Source organism: Mustela erminea, chromosome 18 (genome assembly GCF_009829155.1).
Source record: "Mustela erminea isolate mMusErm1 chromosome 18, mMusErm1.Pri, whole genome shotgun sequence".
Taxonomy (NCBI): domain Eukaryota; kingdom Metazoa; phylum Chordata; class Mammalia; order Carnivora; family Mustelidae; genus Mustela; species Mustela erminea.
Window position 1 is genome coordinate 45,990,476 of NC_045631.1, and position 24,473 is coordinate 46,014,948.

The 24,473-nt window shown below is 37.4% G+C and overlaps 1 protein-coding gene across 8 annotated transcripts in view; it reads left to right on the forward strand.

The window, feature by feature from the left end:
• The window catches only part of EFCAB3 (EF-hand calcium binding domain 3), a 208,997-nt gene that overhangs the window by 115,182 nt on the left and 69,342 nt on the right, over window positions 1-24,473 (forward strand). For 6 of the 8 annotated variants that reach the window (XM_032320145.1, XM_032320146.1, XM_032320149.1 and 3 more), the window contains 9 exons: window positions 45-149; window positions 5,799-5,852; window positions 6,721-6,825; window positions 14,807-14,860; window positions 15,447-15,551; window positions 17,213-17,266; window positions 21,129-21,233; window positions 21,557-21,610; window positions 22,372-22,476. In XM_032320145.1, the coding sequence (XP_032176036.1) occupies window positions 45-149; window positions 5,799-5,852; window positions 6,721-6,825; window positions 14,807-14,860; window positions 15,447-15,551; window positions 17,213-17,266; window positions 21,129-21,233; window positions 21,557-21,610; window positions 22,372-22,476 (741 nt within the window). Of the gene's footprint in view, window positions 1-44; window positions 150-5,798; window positions 5,853-6,153; window positions 6,183-6,720; window positions 6,826-14,806; window positions 14,861-15,446; window positions 15,552-17,212; window positions 17,267-21,128; window positions 21,234-21,556; window positions 21,611-22,371; window positions 22,477-24,473 lie in introns of those variants that run through there. The other 2 variants (XM_032320147.1, XM_032320153.1) reach the window with 2 other exon arrangements.

Genomic DNA, 24,473 nt, shown 5'->3' on the forward strand with positions numbered 1-24,473 from the left:
CATAAATACAAATTTATTTTATTCTTATCTCTTTCTTTTTTAAGGAGGAAAGGTTAATGTCAATAAACTAGACGATGTTCTTGAAAACATGGGATTCTCACTTGAGGAGGAAGAAATTGAGGAACTGTGCACTCACCTGCCAATTGATGGTGAGCATTTCAAGTACACAGTGCCCTATAAGGAAATTTTTGTTTTTCTGTGGAAACCTCTCAAACGTACTTATTAATTTCATGGAAAAACCAAAAGTTTATAGAGATCCGATCCTAAAGAATGGAGATATACTGTCTTAATATTAATCTTAGATAAAATACCAATAATTGCTCATGTTGCTGCTTGCAGAGTTCCTATGCCAGAGAATACCAAAACAAAATGACAGTGTTGGGATCAAATAAACATTAAAAAATAAAACAAAAAAATTACATTGAGGGGTGGGAGAGAAAATTATATTTTTTGAGGGGTGGGAGAGAAAATTATAAAGGATTTCAGAGAACAACAAAAAGAAATTGGAGGGAGGGAAGAGTGCTAGAAACTGGGGTTTTTTTGTTTTTTGTTTTAAGATATTTATTTATTTATTTGTTTGTTTGTTTATTTGACAGACAGAGATCACAAGTAGTCGGAGAGAGGGCGGGGGGAAGCAGGCTCCCTGCTGAGCAGAGAACCTGATGTAGGGCTCAATCCCAGGACCACGGGATCATGACCTGAGCTGAAGGCAGAGGCTTTAACCCACTGAGCCACCCAGGCGCTTTGCAAGTGCTGGAAACTGTTAAACGTTGCTTGTACTGTTGCAAAATATATACAATATATATCTAACAGTTACATTAATAAATTTATAGGTATTAAGCTTTAAATTACACAGAAATTACCCACCCCCTTCAGACTATGTTCAAATAGGTCTTAGGTGGAGCCCATGAATCTTAATTTTAAATAAGCAACCCCCACTACAGTTAATTTTTTGAAATAGCTAAACTTTGGAGCACCTGGTTGGCTCAGTCAGTTAAGCATCTGCCTCCAGCTCAGGTCATGATCCCAGGGTCCTGAAACTGAACCCCACACTGGGCTCAGCAGTGTGGGGTTCTCACTGCTCAGCAGAGAGCTTGCTTCTCCCTCTCCCTCTGCCCACCCCCACCCATTTGTGCTCTCTCTCTCCCAAAAATAAATAAATAAAACCTTATTTTTAAAAAAAAGAAATCGGGGTGCCTGGGTGGCTCAGTGGGTTAAAGCCTCTGCTTTCGGCTCAGGTCATGATCCCAGGGTCCTGGGATCGAGCCCTACATCGGGTTCTCTGCTCAGCAGGGAGCCTGCTTCCCTGCCTCTGTCTCTGACTACTTGTGATCTTTGTCAAATAAATAAATAAAATCTTAAAAAAAAAAAAGGAAGAAGAAGTAGCTAATCTTTATCATATAAAGAAAAACATGTAATAGTAAATTTATGTGACATTAGTACTTTTTTAAGATTTTATTTGAAAGAGAACAAGCAAGAGAGAGAAACATGAAGCAGGGGAGAGAGGTAGAGGGAGAAGCAGACTCCCCACTGAACAGGAAGCCTGATGTGGGACTCCATCCCAAGACCCTAGGACTATGACCTAAGTTGGAGTACTAACCAAGTGAGCCACTCAGGCACCCAGGATTAGTACTTTTGGGCATGATTTTTACTCAGGATTAGTACTTTGGGCATGATTTTACTCAGGATTAGTACTTTTGGGCATGATTTTTAGCAATAGCATTTGATCAGGGCAGTGTATTTAACTCTTAGTATCTTGAGCATCTTAGCATCTTTAACATCTTGAAATGATTCTATTGACTGACTAATAATTTGATAAGCATCCTAGAAGTGTTGGTTTACCTAAGCTTATCTAATATGATCTGATGATCCTTAAAATCAAGACTTTCTGCTTTTCAAAAAAGTGGTCTCCTATTTCTTTTCTAATTCTAACCCTTTTCTCATAATTCTGTAACACATAAGTCAAGCAAGATTATATAAAACTCCTGTTGGAATTGGAATATGGCCCCACCCTAAATTATCTAGAGGGCAATCTAACTGAATGTCTCAAAATAAATATCATTGCCCCTGCTCAGTAAAGGTAACAAGATCTGAGTTTTAAAAATATAACCAAAGACATGTGCCTGGGTGGCTCAGTGGGTTAAGCCTCCGCCTTTAGCCCAGGTCATGATCTCAGGGTCCTGGGATCGAGCCCTGCATTGGGCTCTCTGCATGATGGGGAGCCTGCTACCCCCTCTCTCTCTTCCTGCCTCTATGCCTACTTGTGATCTCTCTGTCAAATAAATAAAATCTTTAAAGATATATATACTTTTTAAATATCTTTATATATCTTTAAAGATATTTTATATATATATATATATATATATATATATATATATATATATATATATTCATATTCAAAGAAACAAAGATACAGTGATAAACCAAAGAGAGCCAAGGAACAGGGATATAGTAAAAGCACTTTAAATAAATTTCTGTTTTATTGCAATGCTCTATTTTTGGTCTGAAATTATTCATAACCCAGTGGTTGCTTTGACTTTAGTAGTTGTTGCGACAGAAGCAGAGATTTAATGTTGTTTGCTTTGTATTGCCAGCACTGAAAATAGGGCCTGGCATATAAGGAGGCATCCAGCAAATATTTGACAAGTTAAAAAATGAAAAAATCAGCCTACATCTAGATGTTGACTGAGATCTTCCATTTTGGAACACTGACAAGTCTGGACATACCCTCAACTACTGGTAGCCACTGAAAAAAAAGAGGGCAGCTTAGATAATCATAAAGGTTTGAGACAACAAGGAACTCAGGCTAAGCTTAACAGTAAGGTTTATCTCCTACATGAGACCAGTCTAGCAAGACATTGACTGATGAATGGATAAAGATGATGTGGTATGCATATATGTATACCACATAAAATTTATATATTTTTTTAAAGGAATACTATTCATCCATAAAAAAGAATGAAATCTTGTTATTTGCAAAACCATAGATGAAGCTAGATGAAGCTAGAGAGTATTATGCTAAGTGAAATAAGTCAGAAAAAAATATATAGCATAGGATTTCACTCATATGTGGAATTTCAGAAGCATAAAAAACAGTAAAGGAAAAAAATAAGAAAGACAGAGACAAATCAATAAACAGGATCTTAATTATAGAGAACAAACTGATGGCTACCAGAGGAGAGGGGAGTGAGGGGACGGGTCAACTAAGTGATGGGGATTAATGAGGACATTTGTGATGAGCACAGGGTGATGTATGGAAGTGCTGAATCACTCTATTGTACATCTGAAACTAATATAACACTGTTTGTTAACTAACTGGAATTCAAACAAAACTTAAAATAAAATTTTTAAGAATAAAAGAGGTAGCACTTTTATGTAAGGTACAGAAACCAGTGGAGTCAAGGAAAATGAAGAAGCAAGAGAATATGTTCCAAACAAAGGACAAGATAAAATTCCAGAAACAGACCATAATGAAATAGATAATTGATTTACCTGATAAAGAGTTCAAGATAATGATCATAAAATTGGTGTTCATTGAGGTCAAGAGAATAATGTATGGACAAAGTGAGAATTTCAACAGATAGAAAACATAAGAAAGTACTGAACAGAAATCCCAGAGCTGGAGAACAAAATGACTGAACTAAAAAATTCAGTAGAGGGGTTCAACAGCAGACTAGATCAGTAGAAGAAAGAATTAGCAAACTCATATACAGGGCAGTGGAATTTACTCAGACAGAGGAACAAAAAGAAAAAGAATGGCAAAGAGTGAAGATAGCTTATGGGATTTATGGGCTACCAGGAAGTAAACAAATATTCATACTTCACAATATCTCCCAGAAGGAGAAGAGAGAGAGAAAAGGACAGAAAGCCTATTCAAAGAAATAATGCCTAGAAACTTACCTAACATGAGGAAAGAAACAGACAGGAAGATCCAGGAAGCTCAGGAAGTTCCAGATCAGATGAAACAAAACTAGCCACACTAAGATACATTAAAATTAAATTGTTAAAAGTTAAAAGGAAGGAGGAAATTTTAAATGTAGAAAGAAAAAAATGTATTATATAGAAGGAACTCCCCCCCCCCACCGCCACCCAATAAGACCATCAGCAGATTTTTCAGGAGAAACTCTGCAGGTTCGAGGGTAATGGCATTATATATTCAAACTGTGTGAAGGAAAAAACTGCCAACCAAAGATACTCTACCTGGCAAAGCTGTCCTTCAGAATTGAAAGAGAGATCAAGAGTTTTCCAGGGGCACCTGGGTGGCTCAATCATGTTCTGATCCAGATAAGCAGAAGCTGAAGTAGTCCATCACCACTAGAGTAACCTTGCAAGAAATGTTAAAGGAACTTCTTCAGATTTAAACTAAAGGTTGCTAATTAGTAACATGAAAATATAAATTGCATGACTAAAGGTAAACAGTTATTTCAGAATATTCTAATGTAATATTCAAAGATAAATCACTTACTAATCTAGTATGAACATTAAAAGACAAAAGTATTAAAAATAATTATAACTACATTAATTTGTTAGTGGATACACAGGTAAAAGATATAAGTTGTAAGAACAAAAGCTTTATGAAATGGGGGGGGGAATAAAAATGTGTAGTTTGGGTATGCATTAAGTTCTTTTAAGCTTAAAGTAGACTGTTATAAATATGTTTTATGTAAACCTCGTAGTGACCACAAAGCAAAAACATATAGTGGATACACAAAAGATAAAGAGAAGGGACTCTAACCATACCACTAAGAAAATAATCAAATTACAAAGGAAAAGACCAAGAGAAGAAACGATCAAAGGAATTATGAAATGGCCAGAAAATAATTATTAACAAAATGGCATTAGGACACAAACTCTCAACTATAAGATGAGCACGGTCAGAGAACCAAATGTATGATTAATAACACTATATTATAGTGGTTAATAACACTATATTATATAACTGAAATTTGCCAAAAGAGTAGAAAATTCAAATGTTCTCACACACACAAAAAGATAAATATGTGAGGTGATAAATGTGTTAGTTAACTAGGTGGGGTACTCCTTTCATGTATACATATATCAAATTACCATGATGTATGCCTTAAATATATTACAAATGTATTGGCTAATTATACATCAATAAAGCTGACATAAAAAACAAAAAATGAAAATAATTTCTCTTCTTCCATTCTGGTAAATGAGGAACACAAAAAGAAAAAGTTGAATGAATAGAACAGACGTATCTACCATATTTAGCTTTTTTTTTTTTCTTTTTTCAACCTTGTGCTTCTATAGTGTGAAAATAAAATATCTAATTTGGGGGGGAAACAGCTTTGGGAAACTGATAAACCCTTATACTTTACTCCGCAGTTTAAGAATTTTATGTAATGGAGACCTGTATTAGTCTACTTGGGCTGCCATAACAAAATACCATAATCTGTGACTTACACCACAGAAATTTATTTTCTCACAGTTCTGGATTCAGGGAAATCCAAGATCAAGGTACCAGCTGATTCAGTTCCTGAGGGGGATTTTCTTGCAGAGCCTGTCTTCTCAATGTGTCTTTACACGGCAGGGAAATAGAAAAGGTGGAGAAAGACAGGGGGAGAAACAGAGAGACAGAGACAGAAAGGGGTATTGTCCTGTTCTCATAAGGTCACAGTCTTATCAGATTGGGGCCTTACAACTACCTTTAACTACCTCCTAAAGGCCTTATCTACAAATAGTCATATCAGAGGTTAGGGCTTCAAAATATGAATTTGAGGGGACACAATTCAGTTCATAGCAGGACTACATCTAAATTTTGTCTTGCCTTATAGGGGAGAGAAGAGTTAAACTGGATAAACTTCTGGATGAAGTGGGTGCACTTCTGGGTGAGTGAGAAGAAATTATGATAAGGCATAAAAAAAATGACCTCTTAATACTTAAGAAGTTATTTTTAAAGTATTTTCTGTTATTTTATCCATGATATATTAATCCTGTCATTATATTTCTCTTAACTGGTAATGTACCTGTAACTAAAGAAACAACCTTATAAATTAAATGTTATTCACTATTATAATCAGTTGTTACCTACATCTTATTCGAAAGGCCACAGGGTAATGCATAAATAACAACCCCTATGTTCTTTAGAGTTTTTCAGTAACATAATTTTATTTTCTACTATTCCAATAGCGAAATGCCAAGGCAGATTACACATACAGGTAATATGACTATGTGAACAAGCTCATAATTTAGACAAAAATAAAACAATAGAGCAAATATTACATGCTGGCAGAATTATTTACACCAGTTAATTTAGTGGGCTCTTAAAACACCCAACTTTCTTCATACTATACCTTGTTCCCGACACTGATGAACCCCTTTTTACCAAAAAGAAGTTCTATTTCTTGGGCATCTGGGTGGCTCAGTCATTAAGCATCTGCCTTCAGCTCAGGTCATGATCCCAGGACCCTGGGTTCAAACCCCACATCAGGCTCCCTGCTCAGCAGGAAGCCTGCTTTCCCCTGCTTGTGCTCCCTCTCTCACTGTGTCTCTCTCCACCAAATAAATAAATAAAATCTTGAAAAAAGAAGTTCTATTTCTGAATTTCCCTCCTAATTTTCTGTAATTAGACAACACTTAATGTTTCCTTTGCTTTTTATTCTATATTTGAGAATGATGCTACACAAACATAGGTGATGATGATGATGATGACTTAAAGCTTGAAGTCTGAGCTTTTACCTTTGTTTTTTTTTTAAGGGGAAGAAGTTAACTCTGAAGACCTGGAAAATATTCTGAGAAACATAGGGTTAAGACTCAGGCTAAAGGATAACCCTGTGTTGATGAAGAGTTTGCCACTTGATGGTGAGTGTTTACTTTGCCAATGAGGTGTTCATACACCCAGTAAAAGTTAATTGGTTGCCATTATACTAGACATAATACTGGGCTCTAAGTTACAAAGATGAAGGAGACAAAGTCCACGTCCTAAAAGCACTCGGTATAAAGATGGGCAGCACATACAAAACAAAAACACAAATGCTATGCACTATGATATGTGCTCTAATATTAATAATATCTATATTGCTATGAAAGTACAAAGGAGATATTGACCAACTATCTCTGGATTGTCTAAGGCTTCACAGAGTGGTTATTACTTCAAACAAGCCTGAAAAGTTTGATGGTAGGAGGTTCCAAGGACTAAAAATAAAAGGAAAAAGGCGAAGGTGCATTCCTTACCATGGCAAGTTTGGGGAATCATGTACAGTATCATGTTGGTCAATCGCAGAGTACACATTCACATTATGTGGAGGAACACTTTATTAATTTGACTCAGTCTGATCAATAATTCAGATATAATCTATCTATGAAATAAGTTAATAACAATGCCTATCTATGATGATGGTGAGGATAATAAAATGATATCTATGGAAACATGAGAAATTTTTTAAAATATAAAATAAAGATAGTTATTAGATTTTCTATTTCAAAAACCCAGCAATGTTTATTAAAATAATTTCTATATTTAAGTCATTTTTCTAGATTCAGAAACTATGGAGATATATGCCAGAATCTTGCTGCTTAAAATAAAAGAGTCTCTGCACTTAAAAAGTTCATAATCTGGTTGAGTAGATAAGACAGAGATACATATTTTGAGCTTCTGGATAAACACTGCACTTTTTTAATATTTGCATTTATCTTTACGACTTCCTAAAATACTAAAAATATGTAAAAGAAATTTAAAAAGGCGTAATCCGCAAAAACTAAGAGAAGAGTAGACAACATTATAGCAGATAAGAGGTGTCAGTTAAATTTCAAAAAATAGAAAGTAGATGAAAGACCATAAAAGGTGAAAACTGAGCCTGAAAGGGGAAGCAAAACAAGAAGGTCACTTCAAGGACACTCAGTTGGCTCAGTCAGTAGAGCATCCGACTTTTGATCTCAGGGCTGTGAGTTTGAACCCCACGCTGGGTGTAGAGATTACTCAAAAATAAAATCTTTAAAAAAAAAAAAGGTAGCCACTTCATGTCACAAAACTATAAAATGCTCAGGAAGTGGAGGCACCTGTTACCTCCAAAGTCAGGAATGTGAGTATGGTTGAAAATAGAAGAATTGGGGCGCCTGGGTGGCTCAGTGGGTTAAGCCACTGCCTTCAGCTCAGGTCATGATCTCAGGGTCCTGGGATCAAGTCCTACATAGGGCTCTCTGCTCAGCAGGGGGCCTGCTTCCCTTCCTCTCTCTCTGTGATCTCTTCCCTTTCTCTCTCCTACTGTGATCTCTCTCTGTCAAATAAATAAATAAAATCTTTTAAAAAAAAGAAAATAGAAGAATTGGTAGAAAGGCTTTAAAAAGAGCAGTGTGATCTACAGATCCCTTTCCTCACTCCACAGTTAAGCAAGTATTTCTTATCCATGCTACATGCTACATAGACATTTACTCTCTGGAGAGGTTAAACTAGAAAGATTCTGGGACATCAGACACAGCCAAGTTTGGGAGTGAATTTTCTAATGAAACAGGGAGATTAAGTAAAAGTCAACATACTGCATGGTGAGATTTTCCAAGTCCTCTTCTCCCACCGGCCTCCCTAGATGCTGGGAGGTGCTTATTCAGATACTGACATCTCTAACCTGCAATGAAAAGACATTTTTGCTACTAAAACCAAAAAAACCTCACCAAGAATCGTATGATGTATAAGAAAATTCTGTGATATAAAAGACAGAAATAAGAACTAGCAACAAAGAAGGAACTTGGAGGAAATACAGTCATCCCTTTTATGTGTGGGGGAAATGTTCCAAAACCCCCAGTGGATGCCTGAAACCATGGATAATACCAAACTCTCCGTATATGTTTTTTCTTATATATACCTACCTATGATAAAGTTTAATGTATAAATTAGGCACAGTGAGAGATTAACAATAATAACTAATAATAAAATAAAACAATTATAATACTGTACTGTAATAAAAGTTACATGCATGTGACCTCTTTCTCTGTCTCTCTCAGTATCCTACTGTACTGTATTTACCCTTCTTCTTGTGATGATATGAGATGATAAAATGCCTACATGATGAGATGAAGTGAGGTGAATCATGTAGATATTGTAATTTAGCATTAGGCTACTATTGGACTTCTGATGACACATCAGAAGGAAGGCCGTCTTTTTCCAGACAGCAGTTGACACAGGTAACTGAAACCAGGGAAAGAAGAGCTGCAGATAAGTGGGGAATACTGTAGTCAAAGGAGAAAGGAGAAAAATAATTCAGAATAATTTTAACTAATATCTTAGAAAAATGAGAAAATCCCTAGTTACAAAACAAGAAAAGGAGGCCATGCAACAAGATAGGAAGCACTGTGGAAAGGGAGCACTTTAAAAAAAAAAAAAATTTAGGGCGCCTGGGTGGCTCAGTGGGTTAAGCCTTTGCCTTTGGCTCAGGTCATGATCTCAGGGTCCTGGGATCAAACCCCACATCAGGCTCTCTGCTCAGCAGGGAGACTGCATCCCCCTCTCTTTCTGCCTGCCTCTCTGCCTACTTGTGATCTCTCTCTGTGTGTCAAATAAATAAATAAAATCTTTTTTTTTAATTTTTTAAAGCTTTTTGCGAAAAAAGTTAAAGAAATTTACTAGTTCAGTGGGTGGAAGGGCTAGAGGATGAATTTGAATATTGGAACAAAAAGACAAAGGAGATGAAAAATAGGAGGGAAAAAGATAAGAAAATTAATCCTAGAAATCCAACAACTGAATAATAGAAGAATTCCCAAAAAAGACAAAACAGAAAACAGAGGAAAAAATTGTGAAATAAATCATATTTTTAAAAGTCTCCAAATTGGAAAGAATGTGACTCCAGCTTTAAAGGGCTCACAAGTACATTCCACAAGGAGCAAAAAAAGAGTCACACCAGAATATAATGTGAAATATCAGAATACCAGAAAGAAAGGGATTTAAAAAGTTTCCAAAGAGAAAGAAGCAGGTCACTTAGAAAGCTTGGGGTATGTGAATGGTACTAGACTTCACAACTCCTGAAGATGAAAGACAATTGTGTAATACCTTCAAAATTATTAGAAAAATTTTTCCCACCTGGAATTCTATATCCTACTAAAACATCCATCAAGTGTGAGAATAAAATTCATATTCTCACATATTTCAAAATAAGACATTTTCTGAGAAGAGTGTCAGAAAAAAAAATTCTGTGTAAATATCATTTCTTAAGAAACTACTTTGAGAGGACACCTGGGTGGTTCAGTGGGTTAAGCATCTGCCTTCAGCTCAGGTCATGATCCCATGCCGGGATGGAGCCCGGCATCAGGCTGCCTGCTCAGTGGGAAGCCTGCTTCTTCCTCTCTCACTCCTCCTGCTTGTGTTCCCTCTCTTGCTGTCTCTCTCTCTGTGTGTATGTGTGTGTCAAGTAAATAAATAAAACCTTTAAAAAATAAATAAAAATTTAAAAATAGACAGTTATCCACAAATGAAAACAACCCTGGGAGACCTCAGGAGTCTACTTACAAACTTTAAGCAACATGGTGGAGCAAAAACAAAAAACTAAAAACAAAAACAAAACCCTGAAGATGATCACCAAAAAGGGGGTAAAAAGAGCAGTTTTGTTTTGCCTACATCATCCCATCCCTTAGACCAGTACTTCTCACTGCCAAGAAGGAACTCTCCAGCCCAAAAGAGTTCCCCTCACAAGAAAAAGAGAGTGGGCTGTATGACCAGCTTCCCCAAACTTTGGGGGCACTACACAAAGGACCTGCTTAGGTTTCACTCCATCCAGTAACCAATGAAAGTGAGACATCTAGAGATAGCTAAAAACGAAGAAAAAGGGAAGGGGATCCCAGTATCAGCCACATAGTGGGAGCAACCATAGTTCCCAGTGGCCTTATCTGCAAATGACCCCATCTGGAAATGACTCCCACAGTTATTGCTGCTGAGGACCTCAGCAGCCCTTGCAAACACTAAAAATAACCCCGTTTTCATCACTGAAGACCTCATTACAGACCCCAGCAGAATGCTCCACAGAGGATCCCAGCAGCTTTTGCTGCTGAAGAAACCAACTGTCCAAACAGCCACTGCAGACTTCCTGCAGATTTTGCCGCTGAAGTTTTCACTCCACAGGTTTTTGGGCTCGAAGAAGCCAGCCAGCCTCATCACTAGGAGTGTATCTGCAGCCAGCCGCTGCTGTTATAGATGCACCTGTACCAGCTGCCACAGTTGAGCATGTCCAAACCACTAGCTCTAGCCACCACTACCACCTTCCTATTCCCTAGCCACTGGACCCGTGGGTGCTTCTAAGCACCCCAAAAGCCCCTGAAGCCACTCTGGATCTCCCACAGCTCTCACCAAGAAATGTGCAGTTTTTGATGTCATGGATCCCAGAAATGTAAGCAGAAAAGACACCACATACCCCCAGACCTGGAGCCACCACACATCCCCTCTTGGCACCCCACACTGCTAGATCCAGAATCACAACTCAAGTGTAACCTTATAAACATGTGAAGGTCTTTTCTTACCAAAAACAGTCCATAAAGTCAGAAGAGGAGACTGCTTCTTTACATGCACAGACACACACACAAGCCTACAAGGATCATGAAGAATTAGACAAACATGACACCACCAAAGGAACACAGAAAACTTCCAGTAATTGACCCCCAAGAAATGGAGATACACAAATTGCCTAACAAAGAATTCAAAATATCTTGTTCTAAAGATACCTTATAAAGAATTCAAAGTATCTTGTTCTAAAGATACTCAGCTATAAGAGAACTCAGAAAAACAATTTAAGAAATGAAACAATACAAGAACAAAATGAGAAGTTCAACAAAGAGATGGAAAATGTAAAAATGAACCAAACAGAAACTTTGGAGCTGAAAAATACAATTACTGATCTGGGAAATTCAATAAAGAGCTTAAAAACCCAGCTGAACCAAGCAGAAAAAAAAGAATCAGTGAACCTGAAGAAAGATCATTTTAAATTATCCAATTAAAGGAACAAAAAGGATAGAGAATGAAAAGGAATAAAGAAAGTAGGGGCTCCTGGGTGGCTCAGTGGGTTAAGCCACTGCCTTTGGCTCAGGTCATGGTCTCAGGATCCTGGGATCGAGCCCCGCATTGGGCTCTCTGCTCAGCAGGGAGCCTGCTTCTCTCTCTCTTTCTCTCTCTCTCCCTCTTTCTCTCTCTCTCTCTGCCTGCCTCTCTGTCTACTTGTGATCTCTCTCTGTCAAATAAATAAATAAATCTTTAAAAAAAAAAGAAAGAAAGAAATAAAGCCTATGGGACTTATAGGACACCATTAAGAGAAAAAAAAATCTACACATAATTTAAGTGCCAGAAGGAGAAAAGGAGAAAGGAACAGAAAGCTTTTTTTTTTTTTTTAACTGGGCTGATAACTTCCCAAATTTGGGGAGAGATTTGAACACCCAAGTTCATGAAGCTCATAGTTGCCAATAAAAATTCAACCCAGAGAGACCTTTGCTGAAACATAATATAATAAAGGTATCAAAAATCAAAGATGAAGAGAGAATTTTGAAAGCAGCAGAACAGAAGCTTGTCACTTACAAGAAACCCTCATTAGGTTGTCAGCAAATTTCTGAGCAGAAACCTTGCAGGCCAGGAGAGAGTAAGATGATATATTCAAAGTGCTGAAAGAAAAACCATCAACCAAGAATACATTAAAGTCCAGCAAAATTGTCCATCAGCAATGAAGAAGAGGTATTTCCAGACAACCCGGAGCTGAGGAAGTTTATTATCACTTGACATGCCTTCCAAGAAATGCCTCAAAGAGTTCTTCAGGCTGAAATGAAAGAATGCTAATAAGTAACATGAAAACGTATGACAATATTCAGCACACTGGTAAAAGCAAGTACATAATCAGAATAGAATCCTCTAATGTGCACCATGGTCGTGTGTTAACCACTTAACTCTAGTATAAAGATTAAAGGACAAAAGTATTTGAAATAACTATAGCTACAATACTTTGTTAATAGATACACAATATAAAAATGCAAATTGTGCCATCAAAAAAACATAAAATGTGAGGAGGGATTAAACAGGTAGAATTTTTGTATGCAATGGAAATTAAGCTGCTATCAGCTTAAAATAGACTTAAAAAGGGAGTCAAACTATATCACTGACAGAAAATCACTAGTTCACAAAGGGAGACAGCGAGAAAGGAAAAAAGGAACAAAAGAACCACAGACAAGCTACAGACTAATTAGGAAGATGACACTAGGTCCAGTGGCTAGGGAACATTATTTGAGAGACAGAGAGAAAGAGCAGGAGCAGGGGTAGAGGCAGACAGAGAGGGAAAGAAACTCAAGCAGACCCCACTGAGTGGGGAGCCCAACGCAGGGCTCGGGCTCACAATCCTGAGATCGTAAACTGAGCTGACATTAAGAGTCTGACACTTAACCAACAGAGCCACACAGGTGCGTGCCCCTCTATCATGCTTATTTTATATTCCTGGCCCTTTAATTCCAATAATTCTTGTTCAAATGGAATATATTATTCCATTTGTTTCTTTGTGGTTTGTTTTTGGAGCAGTGGTATTCCTCCCTCAGATGATGAGTTACTTTGGTCCTGTGCGCCCTTGTTCTCGGGGCATCATTAATGTGTTTGGAAATGTGCTTTAGGTCAGGGGGTAAAGTCAAGCTCTGTTCCACATCAGCCTGTTGGGTTTAAGAAGAAGGGAAAAGGGAAGGGATGAGTCCCAGGGCAGAGAGATGCAAATACTGTTGATCATTTTCCTGATCTGAAATTGTTCCAGGCACCACCTCTGGTCAGTTTCACCTTTAAACTCAGGAGTAGAACTGGAAGAAGGCAACCTGCACAGATTGTAATCCAGCAGCTGTAGAGATTTGAGAAGAGAGATGGAGGATAATATACCTGAGGCAGCTTGTCAGTCTTCACCTGTTTACATCCAGTCCTCTCTCCAGAAGCGTTTATATGCTGCCCTGATATTATCTTCCACTTGCACTAGGGGTCTAGGTTTTGCTGCTACTTTCTGTAGAAAAAAAATGGTAATGGTAATCTCAGAATCATAGTACAGAGAGGTGAGGGCAGAAGTTTCTTTTAGTATTTCCCTAATTGGTCCTTAACTGCACTGCCAGTAAGCCCTCCACTCTAGGCTGTAAGCACATACGCTCACACCAGGACAGCTCTCCATCACCCACTGGTGTCGCTGTGGCTTTTCATTTCATTCCTAGAATCCAAGCTTCTGCTCAGACTTCGGTTTCTTCAGGGTTGATTTCTGGGAAAGGAGCCAGGAATTCATGCTAGCACGTCATCTATGTAGGAATAGAAATCTATATTTGAATTTTTGTAAACTATGAAGCCTGTGATGGCAACAGATGAGAGAGCTCAGTAAGGGATTACCTTGTGGAATTTATTTTCATGGGCTTGTCAGTGAAAATATCTAAAACAATATCTATTTGATATCATGTGAAAAACATGTAGACATGTTAAATGCTAATAGTCAAAGATGTCCTATTGTGGCCGTCAGGTTGTTTAGCTCAGAATTCATCCATCTCTTCACTCATGAGTCCCACTGGATCTGCTCTTACCCTTGGGAGCATTAATGTGTGTGACCTTATGCAAAAGAGTAGGAAATGAGAATTAGATGAAAAGATATGAAAAAAGTATGGCAAGACACCACCAATAACTGTTTCAATTGTCAAATCATAAAGTGGGTAGATTACTCTTGAGAGCTTTCTGCCATTGGTCTAACTCTTAAGTTGGAATATAAACAGAAAAAAAAAATGAGTAAAACTTGAAGAGTTGTCCTTTCTCAAATTGCTATGTTTTGAATTAATACAACAGGTCCCCTTACCAATTCCTTTATTGTGTCCTATCCCACAGCTGCTGGAAAACTGTATAAGCATAGATTGCTGGATGGCATAAGGTCTCTCAAAGGTAAGTTAGCAGTCAGGTAAAATTGAGACTCCTTATGTTTTACATTTAGGTTTTAAAATCCACATTAATTTTTGGTGTTGACAAATTTGCCAACCCAACCCATTTATTTATTAAGTATTCTTGTCTCATAGTTTGCAACATTTTTTTAAGGCAGTAGTGGTTTTTTGTTTGTTTGTTTGTTTGTTTGTTTGTTTAAAGATTTTATTTATTTATTTGACAGACAAAGATCAAAAGTAGGCAGAGAGGCAAGCCGTTTACAACTTTTAATGTAACTACATTAAAAGGAATTATTTTTGTCTTTATCATTTCAAGTCCCATTTTTGGAGTAGGATTATAAAGGCAGAAGTCTTACCAGAATTCACCAGACTGGCCTAATCCTTTAGTTTTCTCCTTATAAATGTCTCATGAGAGCTATAATCCTCTGGACAAAAGTGAGGAACAGATTCTGTTCTTGATGCCCATGATAGCTCTTTTCATTTAAATGAATTTATTATTCTTTGATTATACTCCCTCTAAATAATGCCTGGCAGTTTTTACTTTATCATTATTATTTGCTTCTCTCACTCCCATCCCCTTTTTCCCTAAGGAGTGGAGCTTAATGTTAATAATTTGGGACCCTTCCTGGAAAGTATGGGCTTTGACCTGGAAGAAGAGGAATATCTTGACCTGCTCAGCAAGCTGCCTGCTGATGGTAAGCTGCTTCTACTGCGAAACTTGGCATTCATATATGAGAATTTCTGAGAGTATATTTAGAATGTGTAGAAACATAAGGAGAAAAAAAAAAAAGAAAGTTAAGGGCCCAGTCCTCAAGAACTCATCAATTCCTACAGTGGACTTTGAGCGCCTAATATACATAGGTATTAGGAATATAAAAATAAGATGACAGATTCTCTGTCCTCTAGGAGTTCACTCAGTCTGGTAAGGAGGCATATATGCTGACAGGTCATCATAACACTATGTGGTTGTGCTATAATACTAAAAATGCATTCAGTAAGATCCTAAAGGTGGGAAAAGCTAAGTTGGCCAAGTAGGGAATTGGGGAAAGACTTGTCGGAAGATATATAGAAATTCTCCAGTAAAAAAAAAAGGCATTCCGTGGGGACCAAGTAGTGTGTTTGTCGTTATGAGCAGTGAGTAATGTACACAATTGTTGAATCACTATATTGTATACTTGAAGCTAATATAACATTGTATATTAACTATACTGGAAGTAAGATTAAAAAAAAAAAATACTGGGACAGCCCCCAGAAAACAAGCACCCATGGAAATTCCAGCAGGCGACAGGCACAGTGCAGATGGAGCCTGTCCTTACAAGTGCTTGCTTACACCCAGGTACCCCAGATGGAGGTATTTTTTCTTATTATATTTTCCAGGTATCTTGAAAGTTTACTGAAATACCACAACAGGGATTTTGGTTGTGAAAGTATCAGCCATCTCCCTGAGTATTACTTTTCAGGTCAATGAGCCCACAGGAAATAGCATTACAGACCTGTTTCAGACTATCCTAAGTCTTCTGTGGGACTAGTTGAAATACATGAGAGTGGATGAGACATTTTCCTGCGAGGCATTAGCAATCTCGGGCTGTTCCTTCTACATACCCCCATTTAAGAGGAAAATACTACATAAAGATTTTAAAAATACAAAATTTAAAAATTTTTATTAAATTTCAATTAGATTGATCAAAGCTTTTTAAATATATCATGAGTGTGCGTAATGAAAGAACACAGCTAAGTGCCACCTATCATTCCAGTACAAAAATAGACATTATTAATGCTCAAGTCCCATCTTTCCTATTGAAACATTTGCCCCTTTTAAGATGCTGTTCAGCATCATAATCAATAAAATGGAGTTCTTCCTTATCTGAAAATGGAGGGCTACTTCTTATTTTTATTTTTTTAAAGATTTTATTTATTTATTTGAGAGAGAGAGAGAGAGCATGAATGGCAGAAAGGCAGAGGGAGAGGGAGAAGCAGGCTTCCCACTGAGCAGGGAGCCCAATGCGGAGCTCAATCCCAGGACCCCCCAGCACCATGACCTGAACTGAAGGCAGATGCTTAATGAAATGAGCCACTCAGGTGCCCTGAGGGGGCTATTTTTTAAGTGTCAGCCCAGTACTCTGCTATGTGGAGCTTATCTTAATAGAATAAAAACTGTGGTTAGAAATATGAAATTAAATATCTCTTTCATAATCAGGGCTTTGTCTTTCCACGTTTTCCATTTAATAAGAAAATAGGATAAAATTCTAGAGCAAATCATTAAAATTTACTGAATTTTGTGTTGTACTTCAGTGATGACTTTTATGTCTTCTGTTTCTCTCTATTATTGTATTACACATAAAATTCTATCTTACAGATGAGGGGAAGATTGACGTGAATGTGGTAATGGATGAAGGAAATCTTTTTACAGGTGGGTTAGATCTTTATTATCTCATTATTCGACATCTCTATATCCCAAGTATGAATCAACAAAAACCAACCTTCCAGGAGCTTATTTAGCTGGGCCAAGAAAAAAACTTACAAATACATATGAATAAATGCAGTAAAATGTCATCAGTGCTATGTTAAAAACCTACACAAAGTAAAGAAGGGGCAGAATGGTCACTTGTACCTGAGAAAGAGAAATTGGGAAATGCTTTAATAGAATGGGCAACACATGAGCACATCCTCAAAAGTTAGGTCAGTTTTGTCAGAGTAGGATGGGCATTCCTGATAGGGAAACAAAATAATAATAAAAGCCACGAAAATGAGAAACTGTATGATACTTTATGGAACTAGAAAAAAGCTGGAGTAGCTAAAGCATAAATGCTGTCGGGAGTTTGGCAAGGAATAAACTTAGAGAATAAGAGTGGGACGTGGTGGGCTGAGTAATGGCTCCTAAAGATATCCAGGTCTTAATCCCTAGAACTTGTGGCTGTTCCCTTATATAGCCAAAAAGACCGTGGACGTGTGATTAAGGTCTTGAGATGGGGAGGTTATCCTTGGTTATCCAGTTGAGTGCTAAATATAATCATAAGCGTCCTTAAAACCGGGAAGCAAAGTGATAGTGGATAGCAGAAAAAGTAGAGGGCAATGTGACAACAGAAGCAAGATGCTACACAGCTGGCTTTGCAGACAGAAGAAGAAGAAGAAGTTAAGGAGTGTAAGTGGCCTCTAGAAATAGAATAGGCAAGGGAGCGGATTCTTCCTGAGAGTCTCCTCAAGGAACCACCCAGCTAACTCATTGACTTCAGCTCAGTGAAACTAATTTGGGGCTTCTGACCTCCAGAACTATAAGAGAAAAAAACCTGTATTGTTTTACACCACCATGTTTTTGGTAATTTGTTACAGCCAAAGGAGACTCATAAATCACGGAGGACCCTGAATACCTAGTAGAATAGTATGAATTTGATCTGCACAGAATGGGGAGGCATTCCGGGGTTTTAAGCAGGAGTCTATGTGATTAGATTTGCATATTGGAAACATTGCTCTAGCAAAAGTATAAAGGACAGATGAAGGTACATGTACAAGAATAGAGTCAAGGAAACTAGTGAGAGAGCATGTTGTAATTGTCCAGGCAAAAGACAATAAAGGGCAGAAGTAAATCATTCTCTGTGAGACTTTAGGGGAAGGGACATATAGAAGAGATGTTATGGATATAGAATCCATAGAATTTGGTTACTGATCAGGTATAGAGATAGAACAAAAGGATGGAATGAAGGATGACACCTCAGTTTCTGAGCTAGCTAGTTGGGTGGGTGACAGTGACATTGAACAAAATAAGGAATTCAGTAAAGTAAATTTAGAAGTAAAGATACAGTTTCCATTTGGTCATATCAGGCTTGAGGCTCCTGTAAGACACCTAAGGGAGACTGAACCTTAGGCAGTTAAAATATGTAAGAATCTGAGGCCACATCTTTTTCTGAGACCATCAGACTTCAAGTCAGGAAGGATACTGATATAGAGAATCTACATACCTGTGGAAGTAAAATTCAGAGGATTTTACCTAAAAGCTTCAATTTTCTCTGTATAGTAGGAAACAGAATCATCTATGAAAAGAAAGTGCCCAGTGGTGAGGTAGAAGACTTTAAGGAAAGTGTTGATGATTTGGGATAACTCTGATAGAGAATAGGAACTAGAGTTGAGGAATATATATGATGAGGAATATATATATATATATATGAAAACCCTACTGAGAAGTCCCAAGAGTCTAACCAAAGTCGGGATGTTATAAATAAGTAATGGAAATTGCTGGGTAGCTCTATTTTCAACTTTCTGAGGAAGCTCCATGCTGTTTTCCAGAGAGGCTGCACCAGCTTGCATTCCCACCAGCAGTTCAACAGGGTTCCTCTTTCTCCACATCCTCATCAACAGCAGGATGGTGTAGTTAGGTGATGGACACTGAGACAAGGACATGATATAATGAGCACTGGGTGTATACACAACTGAGAAATCACTGAACTCTACCTCTGAAACTAATAATATACTACATGTTAATTAGTTGAATTGGAATTTAATTTAATTTGAAAAAAATTGAAATAAATTAAATTTGAAATAAATTGTTCTGGGAAAACTGGACAGCTATATGTAGAAGAATGAAACTTGACCATTCTCTTACACCGTACACAAAGATAAACTCAAAATGGATAAAAGACCTCAATGTGAGACAGGAATCCATCAGAATCCTAGAGGAGAACATACGCAGTAATCTCTTCGATATCAGCCACCGCAACTTCTTTCAAGATATGTCTCCAAAGACAAAGGAAACAAAAGCGAAAATCAACTTTTGGGACTTCATCAAAATCAAAAGCTTCTGCACAGCAAAAGAAGCAGTCAAAAAAACAAAGAGGCAACCCACGGAATGGGAGAAGATATTTGCAAATGACAGTATAGACAAAAAGTTGATATCCAGGATCTATAAAGAACTCCTCAAACCCAACACACACAAAACAGACAATCATATCAAAAAATGGGCAGAAGATATGAACAGACACTTCTCCAATGAAGACATACAAATGGCTATCAGACACATGAAAAAATGTTCATCATCACTAGCCCTCAGGGAGATTCAAATTAAAACCACATTGAGATATCACCTTACACCAGTTAGAATGGCCAAAATTAGCAAGACAGGAAACAATATGTGTTGGAGGGGATGTGGAGAAAGGGGAACCCTCTTACACTGTTGGTGGGAATGCAAGTTGGTGCAGCCTCTTTGGAGAACAGTGTGGAGATTCCTCAAGAAATTAAAAAATAAATAAAAGCAAGACTTTTCTTTTTCTGTAATTAGAAATGATTAGGAGCTCCAAACTGCCTACCTAAATAGCATCTTTCCCTCCCCCTTGCTTTCTTAAGATACAGTTGATATTTAACATTGTGTAAGTTTAAGATATACAACGTGATGATTTGATACACATATGTATTTCACAATGTTTACCACAATGTGGTTAGTTAATACATTCTTCACCTCACATAATTACCATTTTGTTGTTTTTGTTGCTAAACCACCTCTTCAAGCTAGAGGGACAAGCCATCATGAAGGAAAATTTCGCATAGCCATCCCACAAGCAGATTGGGGAATAGCTACAGGGGGCAAGGATAAGTGGTGATCCTGCCCTTATACCCAGCAACTAAAATCAAGTCCATTACCAAACAAAACTTGTTAGCTTTGTGTCTTACCCGTTTGGGGGATAGTCTAGTGTTCCCTTGTCTGTCTCGCTGTAGCACTTATATTAAAGCCCTAAGAATAAAAATATCTATGTGCTAGTATTCCTGGGACACTAAAAAGAAACGAGCTGGAAGACTCGTTTCTCGTGCATCTATTTTCCTAGCCACCCTTAGGGAAGCCCAAAAAGTATACTGGGTGGTAGTAGCTGCCAAGAAGAGAAGAAAGCAAGCCCACCAAATCCCTGAGGCATGACAGAAAGCCAGTCTGGGCTTAGAAAGTAGCCCCTGGAGAAAAGTCCCATATGGTTCCATGATATATAATTAAGAAGTCTCTGCAAAATCAAGATTTTAATGTTGGCAGAAAATTATATTTCAACAGCATTATTTTCCTTATTGATTGTTCTTTCACTCTACCCATATACTGGTGAATGTTTACATCTCCTAACTCCCAGCCTACATTTGATCATCACTGTTTTAGCCCAAAAGCTCTAAGATTATGTCTTAGCTGGCATTCTTGTTGGGTTTACTTCATTGTTTAATCAGCAGATGTCATATGGACATTTTTTTATAATATAGGATCATTATTCTTCAGATTTTCAACCATTTCCACCTTTTACTTTTTAAAGGTGAGAAGGTTGATACTAGTAACCTGGATAGTTTTCTGGGGGAAATGGGGATAACACTCCCAGAAGATAAAGGCCTGGACCTACAAAACAAGCTTCCAGTCGATGGTAAGCATTAAAAATATCATACTGGGGGGGGGGCATAAAAAAATCACAGTGACCCTCAAGGAGAGTTAAATATGTGGACTTTTTATAACTAATACTCTATGACGAATGTTTCATGCCCCCCACCACTGCCCCCATCACCAAAATGATTTCACCAAAGAGCTTGTTTGGTGAAACAAGCTTTTTTATTCTTGAAAGTAAAATAATATAAATTTTTAGAATGAAACATTTCAAAGTCTCTGTTTCTGAACTTAAGCATGTTCCATTTAAATTCATTTAAATATCAACACTACTGCCTGAAACTTGAATTTTTCCCTTTCTTACAGACAAAGGAAAGGTGTATGTGAACAGATTGATGAAAGAGTTAGAGTCTCTTGAAGGTGAGTAAGAAGCTTGATGAAAAGGCAAGTAAAACAGGTCACCAAGCTTTGCTTTGATTTTCAAAATTTCATCCTGTTTTACAATTTTCAGATTATTAATCCAACTTTTCCAACTATTTGTTAAGTCAGTGGTTATTCTTTATATGCTTCAAGCACACTGCCATCACCAAAATGGTTTAAATACAGTAACCGAAAAGCAGTGGTTCCCAAATAAAGCTGTATATCAGAATCACAAGAGGGGAAATGAAGCATTCAAATAGCTAGGCTCCTTTCCAGTCATATTGATCTTGAATTTCCAGAGATAGTATTTAGAAACATATGTTCTTTAAAAGTTTCCCAGAGGATTATGACAGAGTAAATCCATGGATTGGCTGTCTATCTGGCTCAACAGATGGCTGGCTGGCTGGATGGGTGGATGGGTGGATAGATGGATTTATAATTCTCCATTAATTTGGCAAGTTTTGAGTTCTTCTGTGTGAACACATGTAAAGAGGCTGATTTTAGTCTTTGCCATGACTTACAAACACCCATAACCACTCACTTTCTTCTCTTAAATGTTTTCCTCAAAGTCCTAACAGAATCCCTCAGATCAGGGTTTAGGAATTCCTGACTTAGTTACCAAAACCACACTGACTTGGTTGGTTTAATTTTTCTTTGCTTTTCATTGTCTATGTAGTACCGATACCTAGGCATGATCTATAATCACCCACTCTTGACATCATTGCAAATATTTTTCATGTCTCATCCCTTTCTTCCCTAAGGGGTGAAGGTGTCTCCAAATAAGGTGGACACTTTCTTGGAAATCATGGGACTTGATCTCAAGGAGAAAGAAGTTCAGGAACTGAAGGACTGTCTACCTGTTGATGGTGAGAGTTTTGAGTGACAGTATACCCGTGAGCCAAATTTTGGACTTGAGGCTGGTCTCAGACCTGGAATGACTGAAGATAGGATGTATAAGAGAGGAAGAAAAAGAAAGAGTGAGGCCTTTAGCATAGCTACCAAACTGGGCCAGTGGTTATCACTTGGGGAAGGATCACCAAGAATGCTGCCCCATATAGATGGCAAGTGTCACTCTTCACAGGAATGCCAGCGTCTAACAGAGAATACTCAGATTTTAATCTTTGAGTCCCCACTGCTAACCCAGCATTAAATAACAATGACTGACACTACATGGTCCTGACATATGCAAGGCACTGTTTTAAGCACTTTGCATATATTACCTTATTTAATCTTGCAAATAACTCTACAAAGCAGGTTCTGTTTTTACTCCCATTTCACATATAAGGAAACTTATATGTGAAGACATAGAGAAGTCGAGTAGTGTGCCTAAATTCAGAGATCCAGTAAGTGGTGGACAGATAATCTGGCTCCAGAAACTGTCTCTTAGCCACTCTGCCATACTGCCATGAACTTCCAGAACTAATAAATTTAAGAAGACAGATAGCAGCACTTCATGTAATTAATTGGCATACATTAGACTCATGCCAGTAAAATCGAGGAAAATTCATGAGGATATTTTAAGAGACATCTGTGCCCTTGAAGAAATAGTAAAGATGCAAGATTGATCCAAGTCAGTGAATATGGGCTTTTCTAAATCAGTAGTACCTTTCATTCTTTTATTCCATAAACTTGAATTGAATGCCTGTGATGTGTCAGGCACTGTACTAGACCCTCAGATCATTTGTCTTAATAAGAGGTAAGCAGTTTTTCCAAAAATGACTTTTTCTTTGCTTTTTTAAATCCCTTTCATAGCTCTTTTAATCTATCAACCAGTTCAGTAAATGCAGATATTTGTCATTGCCTTGTTTTTGTAGTATACTGAAACATGAGAAAAGATACCAGCACAATGATTTAAAGTGTGAGGCTAATTCTAAACTAATTCTTACAAACTACTTTGTATATCTGTGGCATCATTTGAAACAGAATGCAAAACTCTTTCAGGGGTCCAGGGGTCTCAATGGAGCTGATTAGAGACCACGAAGTAAAAGACATAAGGGGATCTGTCCTTTATAGTCACAGAATATTCTCCACTAAAGATTCTTCCTTATCCTACTTGAAAGTCATAACATAATAATATTCTTCATCATCATCATCATCATAAATGCTATAAAATTATAAAAGGATACCAAGAAAAGATTATCATAATTGAAAAGATGTAAAAAAGAATAAGCAAGGAAAAATTCCATATCTGAGAACCTAGGATATTCTTTATAATATGTTTGCATTTTACTGGAACTTAATTATAAGTAAGAATTTCTTTGGGTCATCAATCTTGTGCAGACCCTTAAACCAATGCTGAAGTAGTAGTAGGAGTACAAAATGATTCTTGGTTTCTTGGGGGAATTTACAATCCTAGGATTATTATTACACATAAAATTAGAATGTGAACATGTTTGAGTGGTGATGGACTGACACCATTGACTAAGTTATAAGTGGAAAAAGAGTAGGTCTGTAGACAGCTTAAGGTTCCAGACAGAATCTTTCCTATTAGAGCAGTAGCATCTTTTAACTACAAGCTTAACATTGCAATCCAGTGTTTCTCAAACTTGCAATTTTACAAACTACTAAAAATGTATCCACTGGCCTCTAATAACTTCAGACTTGGAAAAATATACTAAAAAAACTAAGTGCATCATCTATGAAAAAGACTTCCAGTTGAGAATAGACACTGCGAAACAAAAGTGTTGTCATCATACCTGGAAATTTAACTGAATACATCAATGTTATTACCATGTTAGCAACCTAAGAGCAGCCAGGCACGCATACCAACACATTGTCCTTTAAGAGGATTACTTGATGCCAAGGTGATCATAAGCCCAAAGGTAAGGTCAGCACTGACAAAATGGAAGCATCATTTTTAAAC